Source organism: Amia ocellicauda, chromosome 21 (genome assembly GCF_036373705.1).
Source record: "Amia ocellicauda isolate fAmiCal2 chromosome 21, fAmiCal2.hap1, whole genome shotgun sequence".
NCBI classification, from domain to species: Eukaryota; Metazoa; Chordata; class Actinopteri; order Amiiformes; family Amiidae; genus Amia; species Amia ocellicauda.
Genome location: NC_089870.1, coordinates 20,699,131 through 20,715,982, shown reverse-complemented (window position 1 = coordinate 20,715,982; position 16,852 = coordinate 20,699,131). Strand labels below are relative to the sequence as shown.

General features: G+C 47.1%; 2 protein-coding genes across 2 annotated transcripts; both read left to right on the top strand.

Moving 5' to 3' along the window:
- Window positions 1-2,224: 2,224 nt before the first annotated feature.
- Window positions 2,225-3,570, top strand: LOC136716943 (egl nine homolog 1-like). The gene has a single exon (XM_066694389.1). It carries the CDS (start codon window positions 2,225-2,227, stop codon window positions 3,146-3,148), a length of 924 nt encoding a protein of 307 aa, XP_066550486.1. The 3' UTR covers window positions 3,149-3,570.
- A 2,169-nt stretch (window positions 3,571-5,739) lies between these two features.
- On the top strand, window positions 5,740-15,343 carry LOC136716720 (prolyl hydroxylase EGLN3). Its single transcript, XM_066694070.1, has 5 exons — window positions 5,740-6,364; window positions 11,862-11,981; window positions 12,484-12,620; window positions 12,882-12,955; window positions 13,128-15,343. Exons 1-5 carry the CDS (start codon window positions 6,005-6,007, stop codon window positions 13,157-13,159), a joined length of 723 nt encoding a protein of 240 aa, XP_066550167.1. The 5' UTR covers window positions 5,740-6,004; the 3' UTR covers window positions 13,160-15,343.
- Window positions 15,344-16,852: the final 1,509 nt, after the last annotated feature.

The following is a 16,852-nucleotide window of genomic DNA, read 5'->3' as shown; positions in this document are numbered from 1 at the left end:
TAGTGTGTGCAGGGTGTGTGCAGTGTGTGTAGTGTGTGTAGTGTGTGTAGTGTGTGCAGGGTGTGTAGTGTGTGCAGTGTGTGTAGTGTGTGCAGGGTGTGTAGTGTGTGCAGTGTGTGTAGTGTGTGTAGTGTGTGTAGTGTGTGCTGGGTGTGCAGTGTGTGTAGTGTGTGCAGGGTGTGTAGTGTGTGTAGTGTGTGCAGGGTGTGCAGGGTGTGCAGTGTGTGTAGTGTGTGCAGGGTGTGCAGTGTGTGCAGTGTGTGTAGTGTGTGCAGTGTGTGTAGTGTGTGTAGTGTGTGCAGGGTGTGTAGTGTGTGCAGGGTGTGTAGTGTGTGCAGTGTGTGCTGGGTGTGCAGTGTGTGCAGGGTGTGCAGGGTGTGCAGTGTGTGCAGGGTGTGTAGTGTGTGCAGTGTGTGCTGGGTGTGCAGTGTGTGCTGGGTGTGCAGTGTGTGCAGGGTGTGTAGTGTGTGCTGGGTGTGCAGGGTGTGCAGTGTGTGCAGGGTGTGCAGGGTGTGTAGTGTGTGCAGGGTGTGCAGGGTGTGCAGGGTGTGCAGTGTGTGCAGTGTGTGCAGGGTGTGCAGTGTGTGTAGTGTGTGCAGGGTGTGCAGGGTGTGTATTGTGTGCAGTGTGTGTAGTGTGTGCAGGGTGTGTAGTGTGTGCTGGGTGTGCAGTGTGTGTAGTGTGTGCAGGGTGTGTAGTGTGTGCAGTGTGTGCAGTGTGTGTAGTGTGTGTAGTGTGTGCAGGGTGTGCTGGGTGTGCAGTGTGTGTAGTGTGTGCAGGGTGTGCAGGGTGTGCAGTGTGTGTAGTGTGTGCAGTGTGTGTAGTGTGTGTAGTGTGTGCTGGGTGTGTAGTGTGTGTAGTGTGTGCAGGGTGTGCAGGGTGTGCAGGGTGTGCAGTGTGTGCAGGGTGTGTAGTGTGTGCAGGGTGTGTAGTGTGTGCAGTGTGTGCTGGGTGTGCAGGGTGTGTAGTGTGTGTAGTGTGTGCAGTGTGTGTAGTGTGTGCAGGGTGTGTAGTGTGTGTAGTGTGTGTGCAGGGTGTGTAGTGTGTGCAGGGTGTGTGCAGTGTGTGTAGTGTGTGTAGTGTGTGTAGTGTGTGCAGGGTGTGTAGTGTGTGCAGTGTGTGTAGTGTGTGTAGTGTGTGTAGTGTGTGCTGGGTGTGCAGTGTGTGTAGTGTGTGCAGGGTGTGTAGTGTGTGTAGTGTGTGCAGGGTGTGCAGGGTGTGCAGTGTGTGTAGTGTGTGCAGGGTGTGCAGTGTGTGCAGTGTGTGTAGTGTGTGCAGTGTGTGTAGTGTGTGCAGGGTGTGTAGTGTGTGCAGGGTGTGTAGTGTGTGCAGTGTGTGCTGGGTGTGCAGTGTGTGCAGGGTGTGCAGGGTGTGTAGTGTGTGTAATGTGTGCAGTGTGTGTAGTGTGTGCAGGGTGTGTAGTGTGTGCAGTGTGTGCAGGGTGTGTAGTGTGTGCAGTGTGTGCAGTGTGTGTAGTGTGTGTAGTGTGTGCAGGGTGTGCTGGGTGTGCAGGGTGTGCAGTGTGTGTAGTGTGTGCAGGGTGTGCAGGGTGTGCAGTGTGTGTAGTGTGTGCAGTGTGTGCAGTGTGTGTAGTGTGTGCTGGGTGTGTAGTGTGTGTAGTGTGTGTAGTGTGTGCAGTGTGTGTAGTGTGTGTAGTGTGTGCAGGGTGTGCAGGGTGTGCAGTGTGTGTAGTGTGTGCAGGGTGTGTAGTGTGTGCTGGGTGTGCAGTGTGTGTAGTGTGTGTAGTGTGTGTAGTGTGTGTAGTGTGTGCAGTGTGTGTAGTGTGTGCAGGGTGTGCAGTGTGTAGTGTGTGCAGGGTGTGCAGTGTGTGCAGTGTGTGTAGTGTGTGCTGGGTGTGTAGTGTGTGCAGTGTGTGCAGGGTGTGCAGGGTGTGTAGTGTGTGCAGTGTGTGCAGGGTGTGTAGTGTGTGCAGTGTGTGTAGTGTGTGCAGGGTGTGTAGTGTGTGCTGGGTGTGCAGTGTGTGTAGTGTGTGTAGTGTGTGTAGTGTGTGCAGTGTGTGTAGTGTGTGCAGGGTGTGCAGTGTGTAGTGTGTGCAGGGTGTGCAGGGTGTGCAGGGTGTGTAGTGTGTGCAGTGTGTGCAGGGTGTGTAGTGTGTGCAGTGTGTGTAGTGTGTGCAGGGTGTGTAGTGTGTGTAGTGTGTGTAGTGTGTGCAGTGTGTGTAGTGTGTGCAGGGCTGCTCGCAGTGTCCCGGGGGGGTGAGTGGATGATTGATAGCCCGGGGCTGCGTGGACAGAAACACGGACACCAGCTCAGTCCCGCGCGCGCCGCCGAGAGTGCGTGCACCAGCCCCGTGGCGCGGGGGCGAGCCGCAGGGCGCGTGGCCGTGGCGGGGGGGCGGTGGGCGGAGCCGGTGTGGCAGCTGCCGCATGGCACTGTCCCGCACCAGTCCCGACACTGTCCCGCACCAGTCCCGACACTGTCCCGCACCAGTCCGACACTGTCCCGCACCAGTCCGACACTGTCCCGCACCAGTCCGACACTGTCCCGCACCAGTCCGACACTGTCCCGACACTCTGCGGCAATGGCAGCATCTCTGCAAGACGGCAGTGCGCGCCACGGCACAGGGGAGGCAGCCGACAGCACGCAGCCGGTGCTCAAGAAGCAGCCCCTGGGCAGAGAGGCCGGGCCGGTCCGGGGCAGGGAGGACCCCGCCAGCACCTGCACTGATGGCAGCAGCACCGCAGCGCCCGAGCCCAGGCTGCCACCCAACCGAGCCCGCGGCGGCAGAGGTGCCCAGCACAGGGAGCAGCGGCGCCCGAGCGCGCAGCGCCTGGTGTCCCAGTACATTGTGCCCTCCATGACCGCCTACGGGCTGTGCCGGGTGGACCACTTCCTGGGCAACAGGGTCGGCGAGAGGGTCCTGCAAGAGGTCCTGAACCTGCACCAGGGTGGCAAGCTCCAGGACGGGCAGCTGGCGAGCCGCAAACTGGGCAGGAGCAAGTCCATCCGAGGGGACCAGATCGCCTGGGTGGAGGGCACGGAGCCCGGCTGCGAGAACATCGGCTTCCTGCTGACCAGGATGGACAAGCTCATCACCTACGCGGACGGCAAGCTGGGCAACTTCAAAATCCGGGGCAGACACAAGGTGGGCGAGCACGGGATCCCGGTCTGTGCGACTGGTTACTAAATCCACTGCTTATCCGATGGTGTTTATTGACTTATTATATGTAGGCTATTAATGTTAATAGAAAGTAATGCACGCAGGTTTGGTTATAATTGTTTAATTGATCAATACTTTTGAAAAGTAGTTTGTTCTTCACGCAGCGGCCGCGGGGTTTGTGTTGAACCAGCGCGGTGTCATCTGATTTAACGCACAAGTTCTGTTGCTTTCAAATGTGTTTCTTCTGCGCAAACTATTCTGTATCGGCCTGTAAAGCGAGAACTAGAACAGCTGTTTGTTTTAAACTGGAGGGAGTTGGGTGGGAGTGTAAAATGTAACATAGTCTGTTGTACAGTAATACAATCTACTACTAAAGTTATATTAGACGCAGTAAAGCCACGGTTTATGCGAAACAAATAGTATAACATTAAAGAATTATGGTTCCAATGTATTTTGCCTATAGTCTTTAATCACTCATTTTAAAAGAATAATAGTAGCCTATATCAGTTTAACGATTTTTAAAAGATGGGGTTTAATTAGTATTAGTGGATGTGTATTTATAATTAAATGTCAGATTAATTAAGTATATGTCCACATTCATGGATAAGCGGGAAATGCTCCGAAATGTGCCAGAGAGACCCTTGAATTCACTTTTTTCATTATCTATCTATCTATCTGTCTATCTATCTGTCTATTTAATATTTCCCATGCCAAAGTACTACATACATAAATGTAATATTTCACAGAATGAAATAAAGGACAATTTTTTTTAAAGAAAAATACAATATAAATTGCATGGAAAATAATCTTAATGATAAAATAATAAAATAATTAAAATAGATAATACACACATACATATACATACATTTCCGATTTTTCATTAGCAAACAGAAGTAACAAGAAATATGTTCTATTTTATTGTCTCTCTTTTACTATTTTCTCTCCCTTCCTCCCTCCCTCTCTCTGTGCGTGCGTGTATGGACTTTAATAGAACCCTAATACGGTATTTATCCTATACCAGCAATCTCCTTTCTACACTATTTGTACACGTACATTACTTTATTGACGAGAATGTTAAAACACTAAACGTCCCTGGGACTTTTAACAGAATGGGACAACTCCAGGTCACTTCCAAGTCCCGCGTGTCTCACTCTGACCGTCCGTCTGGCTCAGCGGTTTGTCCAGGAAACTGATTCCCATATGAGACAGTGTCTCTAACAGTGTGACCCTGTTGCTCTCCTGGTTGGGTCTCTTACAAATCGTCTCGAGTCTCTGAGCTTCCTTGGACGTTTTCCATGACAGACACAGCCCTTTCACCTCATCCCCCGCTGCTGGCTAAGACCAGTGTGATTAAGAGTGTGTCTCCTACACTGTTGTATTGATGTCAGGACTGACCTTATATGTGCATTCTCTTGAACTCGGTCCCAATTCCCAAACTATTGGTATTTCAGAGGTGACCTTATATGTGCACTCTCCTAAACTTGGTACCAATTCCCAAACTGAGCCTAATCCGCTCGGTGGCATCTCTTGCCTGTGGTATTGTTTCCCAGGCTTGGAAAGACATGGCCCAGTATGACAGGAGGGGGAAGAGTGGGTCGTCTCCGGTGCATGTCCACATCACTGGCTCTGTGTGCGGCAAGCAGTTTTAACATTTAATCATCGGATTAGTGATATCAGAAATTGAATTGTTGATATCAGAAATCCAATTGTTGATATCAGCAATTCTATTTTTGACATCAACAATTCTATTTCTCACATCAAACATGTGACACAAGTGTTGCTATCACTAATTGGACGATTACATTTTAAAAAGGCTTTCCACACCCTGTGCCTTGTATACGAGACTATTCCTGCAGGCTTTCACTCAAAACAAGCTCGTGGGATGGTTGTGAACTGCGCTACTTGGCTGGGTGTTGTTTATTGTGGGTGATGAGTGAATAATTGTCAAACCAACACCAAAACCAAAAAAAACACACAACACTATGACAGCCTGGTTAAGCAGAGACAGTGTTCAAACCACTGGAAAGATTATTTCCACCCGAGAGGCCCTGCACATTCATATAGACTGCTGATGTTTGTGATGGGGTCTGCGTGTGCAATTGTTTAATGTGAGATTGCTCAATAATAGACTATGAATCAATCAGCATCAGCATTGTGGCCATTGAAACAGCTGAGTTTTAGTTTGAACACCGCCTGGGGGGTCTTCCCGTTTGCAGTCATGGGATGTGAATGCATCTTCCTCGTCCTCATGCTATACGTGCGCCACACGCCGACAACACCCGGACTGGGAACATTGTGTGTTTTTCTGCGGTGCCTGCCGGTCCTGTGCATCGTGAGCGGCCTGCGGTGGGGCTACATGCCGCTGCTGGGATCGGCAATGGCGGAGGAGCCGCCCCGCACATGCTGCTCCCACGCCTCCCTTACACGCCCCTCCATTTCAGCGTATGGTCTGCGCGGCTGCACCAATGGGCGCGCTGGGATTCTGCAGATCTGCACCTAAGAACCAATCACAGACCATGTTGCAGCCGTCTGCCCGAGAACACGTCCGGAGCCTCCCGTGATTGGTTGAAAGACGGACGTGCGGCCCCGCCCACTGGAAGGCCCCGCCCACCGGCGGCGACTACACATCCTGCACGTTCTCGAAGGCTGTGTTCCATCGCCGCCAAAACACGCCAAGAGCAGCGCAGCACCACATGTATGTGTATGTGTATGCGTATGTGTGAGCATCTGTAGCCCCCAGGCGATGCGTCCAGCGCGGTCTCCTCATTGCACGCAGTTCCCACATACAGAAGCGTGTTAGGAAGCGTCTGCACGTCCCGGCTGCCCAGCTCCTTGCAACCGCACACCAGACAGGCGACACCGGGGCTCAGGCTCGGGGGGAAGATGCCTCTGCTTCAGCACATCATGGAGCTGGACCTGGAGAAGCTGGCCCTGGACCACATCGTGCCGTGCCTGCTCGACCAGGGCTTCTTCTACCTGGACAACTTCCTGGGCGAGCTGGTGGGCGACTGTGTCCTGGAGCAGGTGAAGGACATGCACTCGGCGGGGCTGCTGCAGGACGGACAGCTGGCCGGCCGCCGGGCGGGGGTGTCCAGGAGGAGCGTCCGAGGGGATAAGATCGCCTGGGTCGGTGGGACTGAGAAGGGCTGCGAGGCTGTAAACTTCCTCCTGTCTCTGATTGACAAAGTTGTGATGCTGTGCATTGGGAGACTGGGGAAAAACAACATCCGGGAGCGATCCAAGGTAAACTTTCCACACATAAATACTTTTCTGTTGGACGCATAGTCCAGGTTGTGCACACAATTTTGCCCTTGTGATTAGACCAGGCGCTGGACTGTGCGTGCGTTTCAGCAGCATCGTGCCACCACTTGAGTTTATTGCGTTTATTGAATACATGTGTGTTGCATGTGCTCCACACTCCCAGAAGCGCTGCCTTTGATTTAAAAAGCAGACATCCATGTCCATGTTGTTGCATTATTAAGAAAATGGCTGAAGTGGGGTTGCAGAACTGATTCTCTCTATACATGCTTTGTGCATTGCTGCCAGTCTAGGGCAAAACCCAGCCGTGGTTGGTGTTGATGCTGCTGCAGGAGACGGAGGGTATTGGTTGTGGACTTTTCTGTAACACAATATGGCACCAAAAGTACGTCTGTGAAAACAAGCTGTTTGGTTACGGAGTCGGGAAGAGCTGGAGGGATGCGGTGAAGTAATTTTCCCTAAATAAAGGGACACTTTATTAACACCTGGCAGTGAGTAATGCCTGCACAGGACGTGGAACTGAACCAGGTTACAAGATGAGTTTCTGTGGAGAAATGGGAGCTGGAATGAGTCAAAAGAGAAAAAGAAAACAACACCTATAGCCTCATTTTCTTGGAATGGCTCAGTATGAGCTCACAAGCACACACCGTTTGATTTCATTTTCCAAGTCCTTATATGTGTTCTTGGTCTTTAAGATCTCACTTTTCATTGTTTACTTGTTGTCTGAGTCTTGTCAGAGACCCATTTTCCAGTTCACACTATGCCTCAGGTGTTGAGTCCTGTAGCTGAAGCTCGGTGACTTGGATCCACAGAGAGTTGACCCTGGGAGGGTGAAGACCACTTGGTTGCATTACAAGCGTGTTGGGCGTCAGTCATCACACTGTGTCTGACTGAAAGCTTTACTTGGCACATAAGAAATTTTGTATTTTACCAATGGATTGAAAATGGTTTTCAAGATACACAACTTTCTTACAATTTGTGACCTTTTAATGAACTTTTAATGGACAACATTATTATGATGACTATTATTAATGATGATAACAACTCTTAAACCCGTCTCTGAGAGCCTCTTAGCATGACAGATTGTATTTTAATGGAAACATTTTAGAGACATTGTCAGTTTGTCCCCTGAGCACCTTATTTGGCCATGAACCCAGCAGCCACACGTGTCTCCGTCTCGGTGCTTACGGTTTATTTCTCGCAGTACGTGACTCCTGACACTATAGGTGGTTCTGTTTTTCTGTTGACATGAACAGGAAGCCTGTAGTCCGGCGGCAGGAAGGAGAGCGAGATCTCGCACTGTACAGGTTGTGCGACCGACTGCAGTTCATTGTGCAGCCACAGAGATCCTGCAAGTACAGATTGAGACATGAGTCAGGGCCCCGTGCCTTCATTTGCTCAAATAAATGTGGTTTTCGCGTGACCGCAGATCACGTAAAGGGCCTTGTGTGATGTGTGGGGTGGGCGTTCAGTACAGTTGTAGTGGAAAATGTCCAGTATGTGATATCAAGAAAAGGAAAAAAGGGAACCGAGTCTCAATACATGACTGATTACCAGTGTAGTGTGTATGTGGGGGGGGTGGGTGGGGGGGTAGTGAGATCTAAATAAGATTATTTTAAGTAATGGAAAAAATATTTTCATGAATTATTAACCCTAAGTGTTAAGTGGAAAAGAGTGCTTATCTTAATACACTATTGACAAATTACTAAGACCAACCTCATGATGTTTCAGGGTTTATATGTTTTAAAACTTTAGCATTCGTCAGCTGCACAATTTATTTGTCAGATGTTTTGGACAGTTGAGTGGGGAGGAATCCAGATTTATCCGGGTCGGATCTGAAGCTGGCGTCCAGTTCCGGAGAGTTGACGCAGCAATGTTGTTCTCTAAAACCACTTTTAGGATTTCTAGAGATGTCTAGGTGCCAAACATATTCTTTGTGTCCTGTTGTAGCAAGATTGTGTAGCCCATGTATGAGTATGAGGTGCCAGTCTGTGTAGCCGAGTTTTACAAAAATAACATTTTCATCTAAGGCCAGAGTCTGTGAAGAAGTTTGGGGTTGGGTCATGCCGTTGCTCAGCTGCTAAGGGAGTCCTCTCCTATGTGCTGGTGTGCTTTTAAGAAAAGCTTTAGACAAGACTTCCCTTCCCGACTGTCCGACAGTGGCTTCGTTAAAGCTGAATAAACTGCTTTGGTATGATTCTAATTAAAGTCTTGCCCTGAGTGTTCCTCGTCTCCCGTTCCCTAGATTTTACTCTTGGTAATGTGTTGAATCCTCTACTGCTTTATCAAAGTTGCTGAAATCTGGGGTTGCTAAAAACAAGGAACAATGTTTCAACTGAGAGGAGGCAAAGAAACAGAACGGACACTGTTGTGTAGTGATTTTAGAAAGCTGTCTATTTTCACTGCTGGGCTGCAATATAATTAAATTGACAGCCTTTGAGAAACGCACGTCGATTATATACACGAGCCGTCCGAGGAGAGGGAACGATTGTGATTGTGAGTGTGACTGTGTCGGGTCACGGGTGCACACAGAGAGTGTCGATTTAAAAACACTGGAAAAACAGGAGTTTGTTTTTATTTGTGTTTCTATTTTTGGACTTGGACTTTGTATGTATGAGTCAGTTAATGTGTGTGTGCGTGCGTGTGTGTATGTGTGTGCGTGCGTGTGTGTGTGTGCTTGTGTGTCCATGTAGCTCTCTCTTCCCCTCCCCCTCTGTGTGCTGTGCCAGGAGCTGTGCAATGAAAGAGTTAAGTGAGCTCTCGACTTTCAATAGCCTCACGCTCCGCACGTAGCGCTGTCATTAAACCGTCAGTAAGCTGGAGGCCCGCCAAACCCCCCCACCCCCGTCGCAGGGACCACCCCTCTCTGCTGAAATGGCTCCAGTCCCTGCAGTGCTGCTCCACGGCCTGTTTACACAGCCTAGTAATGACAGGCTAAATATGTGTATCCTGAGTGGAAGTTATTAATGACATGGCCCCTTAGCTTTAAATATCAGAAGTGCCTGTGTTGTTTCCCGGAGTAAATCGTCTGGAACGACCGCTGCACAAAGAACAAGGAGCAGGAATACTAATAAAATAATAAAAATTTCGATTTAGGCTTTTGAGTTTCATGTTTGTATGGCCTCTTTAAGTTGAAAATGTATTTAAAAGATATGCCTGGTGTCTCATTTGCTTTTTGTCGGGCAAAGTGGGGCAAAGGACACAGGTTTTACAGTGATACATAAATTTTAAAACATCACATTAAAGTTGCAGCTCGTTGCGGTTTATAAATGACCTCTGCGGACCCTGCCGTGCGATTCGAAAGCATTGTTATCCATGTCAGTAAGCTATCTCCCGATCTCCCATGCGATGAGTGTTTGGGCGGTAGGTGTTTCTCGTGCATCCTGAAAAAGCAACATTTATTCTCTGTCTGTGAGCCAGCGGGGCTGTCTTCCAACAAGTGATCACAGCGAGTTCCTGGCCGGGTGTGTTTTATCACTTCTGGGATTATACATTTTCCGGTTCTTGATAGGACTGGGCGTCTCGCGCAGATCGCCCGAGTATCGGCGGTGCCGGGGCCCCGTCTGTGGAGGTTAAAAGCGGCAGATAACGAGCCGCGCCCCGCGACACGAACATGTCACAGCTGCACAGTATTTATGCTGTGCTGATAAGGATACCCTGTGAGGTTGATAAGAATACTTTAATGGAAAAGATTATCTGTGTTGTTTTTTTTATAAATTGCCAGGTCAGATATAAATGTATGTCTTTCGCTGCTGGGTCACTTGCAGTAAAATCTATGGGGCTCAAACAACAGGAGGCTTTCATCACAGCTCAAGGTTGGGCCCCATTATCTTTCACCAGTGAATAGCAGTTTTGCACCCGGGCTTGTAAAGGCGGCGGCGCACATGCATTCCATATGGCGACCCCACACTTTTAATTGCATACAGCACTTGTCGCCTGTTTCGGCCCTCATAGGGACGGCTCTGTTCTCCCGCACACCCTCAAACGAGGACCTCATTCATTTCCGTTATTTTCTATCGACAAAACAAAAAATCCTTCGAACGGGATCGAATTCAGCCGACCATTTTAGCGTTCTGGTGAAGACGAGAAGCGATGTGCGATTTGTAAAGGTGCAGAGGGTGGCGTCAGGAATGCGTGCCATGTTGACTGTAATTATGGCACTGCAGTTATTTTTAAATCATTTATAATCCGGCATCTCCGCTCTGTGGCGATGACCAGTCACGGTACGCCGTGGTGGTACAGAGTGAAAACTGTTCTGACCGATTGAACTTTCCACATGAGTGATCTGGGTCACAGCTGGAGAAAGTCCCCCGTCTCTTCGATCGCAGAGGCACGGCGGACGCTCCGTGTCTTGAACGCGGCAGATCAGAACCCACCCCTTGTGCCCCGGCTTTGATTTACCCTGACAATCACTGCCAGTGGGGAAAAACACACTGGTGCCTGGAACTCTTGCAGTGACCTCTCCCCCCGCCTCGCCTCGCCTCGCCTTGTAAATTGAGGTGGTTATGAATCCCCAGGTCGGTGGGCTGCTAGGAAACTTCACCAGTGCGGTTCATGTAAACCACCAGCAGCCGTGGTTGAATCTCTGCGGTGGCTTCTCTTTGTTCAGCCTTATCTGCAGCATTGAGATTATTGGTCGTGGTTGAGTAGAGCTGCTAATTCGGTGACTTCCAGCTTCATGACTGCACGCACGTACTCCAGAGCAGTGCAGAGTCACCTCAGTCACTTCCCTCTCCTCAGACTTTTCTCTCTCTCTCTCTCTCTCTCTCTCTCTCTTATTCACCTTAAAGGAACATATTTTATATTCTCCCACGTACAAGGCGTCGCCCGGTTTCGATGCTCGCTCGGTTTCTCTCGCGGTTCAGTTGGGAAGCGCCTCGGGGGCCCCTACGGCAAAGACGCGACGAAAGCATCTGAGAGGTGAAGCAACCGGGGGTCGGTCACGTGTGATTGACGGACATTCTTGGATCCGTGCTTTCATTTCGGCTGCACTTCTCTTGGTAACATCTCTGAAGACTCTGAAAAGGTCCATCTTGGTTAATTGACACAAAAGATAGGTGTTCATGTCGTACGCCAAATAAAACTGCAACTTTTTCAGCAGCAGATGTGTACGACAATCAATTTAAAATATGGACAGCAACCCCGGTATCTGAATCATGCCAGTTTGAGACAAAACGGTCTTTGTCCGTGAAATGACGTCATTTGACCTCTATACATGTCCACAGTGCTCTGAAGATCCCAGTGCTTTTGTTTATGGACTCGTAACAGTCTCACAATCTCGAGTCCAGCTGGCGTTAATGGTACCCTTTAACTGCAGGAGGAATATGGGGGTAAAACTGCGGTATCCCTTAGACCAGACTAGTCAATGCGATTTCAAACTTCTGTTCTCTCCCTAGTGACCTGTTCTGTCTACTGAGCAGAAGTAAAGTTATCCTGTCTGTTCCACTTTCACTAATGTGGCATTTCTGTTGTTTCCTTCCAGGCGATGGTAGCCTGTTATCCGGGCAACGGAACTGGGTACGTGAAACATGTGGACAACCCCAACGGGGACGGGCGCTGCGTGACCTGCATTTACTACCTGAACAAGAACTGGGAGGCAAAGGTGAGGCCGAGCACATGCTGAGCGGGGGGAGTTTTTAATGCGGTTTCCCGTTCGCCTTATCGATTTTTATCTTTTCTCGGGCGTACGCTTCATTCTGATTTTGCCCGCTGGTGCCCTTAGTTTGTGTCAACCATGCCGAGCAGTTATGCAGCTTGTATCGGCTTCTGCTCTTTAAAATAACTGAAAAATATTTTAACCTTTTCACCTACTTTGTTCCAATGGATTTTGTAGAACAAACCACCGAACAATTTTGCACCTAGAGATGTCAATTCCTTAAATTGTCACGGGAGTTTATGAAAATGTCTTAAACTTGTGATATTTTAAACTACGCAGGCCAACGATTTGTGTTTAAGAAGAGCTGTTGTTGATTTTTAGAATTATAGATACTGGGTCTGACTTGATTAATGGTTAATTAAGATGTGTGTTTGACCCAGGAACAAAAGGTAATAAATACGTCTGCCAGAATCTGAGTCTGACGGTTTTTTGTTCTCGTTCTCCGCAGGAGCATGGTGGAGTTCTCCGCATCTTCCCTGAAGGAAAGTCCTACGTAGCCGACATTGAGCCCATTTTTGACCGGTTATTATTCTTCTGGTCGGACAGACGTAACCCTCATGAAGTCCAGCCTTCTTATGCTACCAGGTACGGATCTGCCGAGTAGGAGCACCCGGTGTCTTGAACTTCTTTATGGTCAGCGTAAACGTCAACCAGCTTAATCCAGTTATAGCTAAACGGCAGCCCCAGTAGTGAAATGTTGATTTTTGGTCTGGGAAAGCCATCAAGTGCCAGGGGGCACAAGCACCGTGAAGCCCCTTCCTAGCGTGAATATAAGTACACAAGGGTCAGTAAGTCAGTTTAATTGTGCCCAGGCTGATTGTATTCTTTGTGTTGTGTTTTGTGCAGGTATGCTATAACCGTGTGGTATTTTGATTCAGAAGAGCGTGCTGAAGCGAAGAGGAAGTTCAGAGACTTAACAGGTAAATTCCCAGTGGGGAGACGCATGCGTTTACCACCTCTATAAAACCCATGTAACCTGCTATAGCACCTCAAGCGTAACGTGTGAAAATCCACTTTCAAAGTTATGGTTTAATCTGTTGCTTACAGTAAGCTTCTGCTAATGATGGATTTCCTGTTTTGTTTTGTTTTTAGCGACATCTCAAGACCGGAGCTGCTCCACATGATGTGACTGGATCACAGCCGTGTTCAGAAACCCTGTGCATATTCATTAGATACAAAGAGTAGTATTTTCCTGTACACTACGGCACTGCTGTACATTATTGTTGTTGGCGTGTACATACTGCACCGATGGTACTGGCCGCGGCTTTCTCTTTCGTAAGGATGAAGCTGTGAAGTTCTACGTTTTTACTGAAGAGCAAGGTGCATTGTGGGCCGTGGGCAATGTCCTCTGATTTCTGAACACACATATGACCCTGTGGAATTGCCATGGATCTTTTCCGCCGAAACTTTTGCCCATTTAACCTTTGCTGCGCTTCTCACTCCCTCCGTCTTGTTCAGAGAAGGATTTGACTTCTTACGTTACAAGCTGTGGAAAAAACAATCATTGAAATATGCAATGTGAAGAGGGGAACTTGACACGCTTTAACTATTCTTTAACTATTGTAATGTTGCAGTGGTTCAAGAGTGACAAGTCTGCTGATTTGAACCTGCCTGAACTATTTTATTGTACTGTATTCAGAATATACTGTATACATTCTGCTGCTTTTTCATACATCGTTGTCTTTGGTACAAACCTATAATTTGGACTAAAAATCTATATTGTATCCGTAACCACAGAAAACAAAGATTTCTGTTCTAATCCCACAACAATTGAATCCCTTACCAGGAGTATGTGTGAAACTGGATGACTGCGCTGTTTATCCCTGTGTTAGAACTGTATAAAGTTTGCAGCAGTGAAACCTGTTAAAAAAACATCAGACCTGGCCAATTGATTTACAGATGGCAATTCGTGTAGTCTTTGAAAGGCTATATTGTAGATAAATCGCAAATAGTGGACATAACGTGTACATACGTTTTTGCATGTTGTGTATTTTTAAATTAATTAACTTGTAAGATGTGCAATGACTTTTGATGAGAATTAGATTTTACCCTCCCCGTTTATTTTGAAATATTTATTTAGCTGTGCCACTTGTCAAAGCATTGCATATAATGCGGATTAGTGCGGAATCATTCAATATCAAGAAATGAGTCGACCGTGATAGAGGTCTGCAAATCTTATTGTGCCTTCTTGTGGAAAAGGTTTCGTCACCCATTTCTCCCACTACAAGTTTGGTACAAACTGTGAGAAACTCAATTGTACTATACTTTGTAAATATGTACTCTAAAACACCTTTTCACACTTTTTAAATTTTCATTTTTTATTAAGTAAACACTTGCCACTACATTTACTACCCTCGACCCCCAGTCAGACTTAACACTTCAATCCCTTCTCAACTACTGCAGTTGTTTGCACTTACTGCTTGCAATCGAATAGTGGGTCCCTTTAAAAAAGAGAGAGCGCACGATCTTGCTTCGGAAATTTTAAATGACGTTTACGGTTTGTAAGAGGGAGTTTAATTCAGACCAATGAATGTGTTTGTTGTTATTTATTGTCATTAAAGTGTATGGTTAGACACTGTTACGTTCAGATTTCTGTAAGACGGGAGCATGTGTTGTTACAGATGGCTGAAAAAGCTGTGATATGATGGGGGACTAAAGTATAACATAGATGTAGATTACATGATGCTAATGGTTATACAGAACTGTTAATTTGTGGCTGTATGTTTTGTCATTGTAATAATATTCCAGGCCTATTCTGTCCCAGTTCAGTCCCCCAAACAAACCAATTAAAATAATCCCCATCTTTGACACATTGCGACCTGAAAGTCTGAACTGAGTGTTAAAAACTATATTTACAGACGTGTTGGGAAAAAGGTGTGTGTGGATCATTGTCACACCCTGACTCGTTTTGACTCCTGCAAATGTTGACCAGATGCACGTCCAAGGGAGAAGCAAAGACTTGGGGTGTGTATATCTGTGCGAGGAAATAATTGGTCTTTGCTACTGAACTTTGCTCTGTTTATAATACTCTGACCCCAGATCGATGTGTATGATACCGGAATATGATTCTTTAATTCCTTGTGTAAATTACATGAGCACACTTCACAGACTATGTAAAATACATTTCAAATGTCTTTGTATTAACAAAATAAACTGTGTAATGCCAAGGTTGCATGCTGGACAGCAATGCTGGCGAGATATGAAGCATATTGTCGAAACACTTGTGTTTGAATATTGCTTTCTTTATCATTGTTTCTTATAAGTGTTTGAGACTTACGAAATAATAAAAAAATCACAAACTGGTAAAACAGTTTTTTGTTGTTCTTGTAATTCAGAGTTCAAGTGGTATAGTGGTCAAGTCTGATCTAGTGGCTTTTATTTTGGTCTGCTTTTTCACTCTGCAGTAACTTTACTGTTGAGGACTGTCCTCTGCTGGACGTTGTCTACAGTGACTGCTCTGATACCCGATATCCGATGATCAGGAACTAAAAGTCCAGCAACAGGATCTTAAAACAGATTATGCTGGATTCCCTCACAAGTAGAATAACCTGTACACCAACTTATTTCCATTAAAATAGCATGAAAACGCAACATATGTGGCTAGCTTGGTTCAAGAGTCAGTTCCTGTATAGAATATTTCCACACCAAAGACTGATCCTCAAATTGGAAGCTGTAGGCATTCAGGGTCATGTAAGTAGATGGATTATGAACTGGTTGATGTATAGGAAGCAGAGGGTGTCTATTAGAGGATTAGGAGTGAGGTTGTTAGTGGAGTTCCACAGGGATCAGTACTAGGGCCTGTGCTTTTTCTAATCTATATTAATGATCTGGACTCTGGGATAGTTAGCAAACTTGTCAAATTTGCAGATGATACTAAAATAGGCGGCTCAGCAGATACCATCTCAGCAGCTCAGGCTATTCAAAGGGACTCAGATAATATTCAGTTGTGGGCGACACCTGGCAGATGAACTTCAATGTGGACAAGTGCAAGGTATTACATGCAGGTAACAAAAATGTCCACTATAATTACACTATGGGAGGAATAGAACTAGATGAAGTAACACATGAGAAAGACCTAGGAGTCTACGTGGACTCCTCACTTTCTCCATCCAAACAATGTGTGAAGCAATAAAAAAGGCAAACAGGATGTTAGGGTATATTGTCAAAAGTGTAGAATTGAGCACAAGGGCAGTGATGTTCAGACTGTACAATGCACTAGTTAGAGCTCATCTGGATACTGTGGACAGTTCTGGGCTCCACACTTCAAGAAAGATATCGCTGCTCTAGAGGCCGTTCAGAGGAGAGCAACCAGACTTATTCCAGGTCTGAAGGGAATGTCCTACTGAGAGACTGAGGACCTGAACCTTTTCACCCTGGAACAGAGGAGACTATATGGGGACTTGATCCAAGTCTTCAACATCATGAAAGGCATCGACCACATCAAACCAGAGGAGCTTTTCCAGATCAGCAGGGACACACGCACCCGGGGACACAAATGGAAATTGGGCTTCAAGGCATTCAAGACAGAAAACAGGAGACACTTCTTCACACAGAGAGGCGTCACAATCTGAACAAACTCCCCAGCGATGTGGCTGAAGAGACAATTTGGGAACATTCAAAAACAGACTGGATAGGATCCTCGATCACTTAGTTATTAATGGAGACCAAACGAGCACGATGGGGCGAATGGCCTCCTCTCGACTGGACACTGTCTTATGTTCTTATGTTGTTATAATTGCCACTCTGTTCAGTGTGTAGTGCATTGGCTATTCTCACACCTTTAATTGCCTTTTTGTTTAGCATTCCTATGTCGCCAC

Bases quoted from the DNA above. Each gene is read 5' to 3' on its own strand.
- LOC136716943 (XM_066694389.1), top strand. From the start codon at position 2,225: ATGATTGATAGCCCGGGGCTGCGTGGACAGAAACACGGACACCAGCTC.
- LOC136716720 (XM_066694070.1), top strand. From the start codon at position 6,005: ATGCCTCTGCTTCAGCACATCATGGAGCTGGACCTGGAGAAGCTGGCC. The intron at 6,365-11,861 runs GTAAACTTTCCA...GTTTCCTTCCAG, and splicing joins ACATCCGGGAGCGATCCAAG to GCGATGGTAGCCTGTTATCC. The intron at 11,982-12,483 runs GTGAGGCCGAGC...CGTTCTCCGCAG, and splicing joins ACAAGAACTGGGAGGCAAAG to GAGCATGGTGGAGTTCTCCG.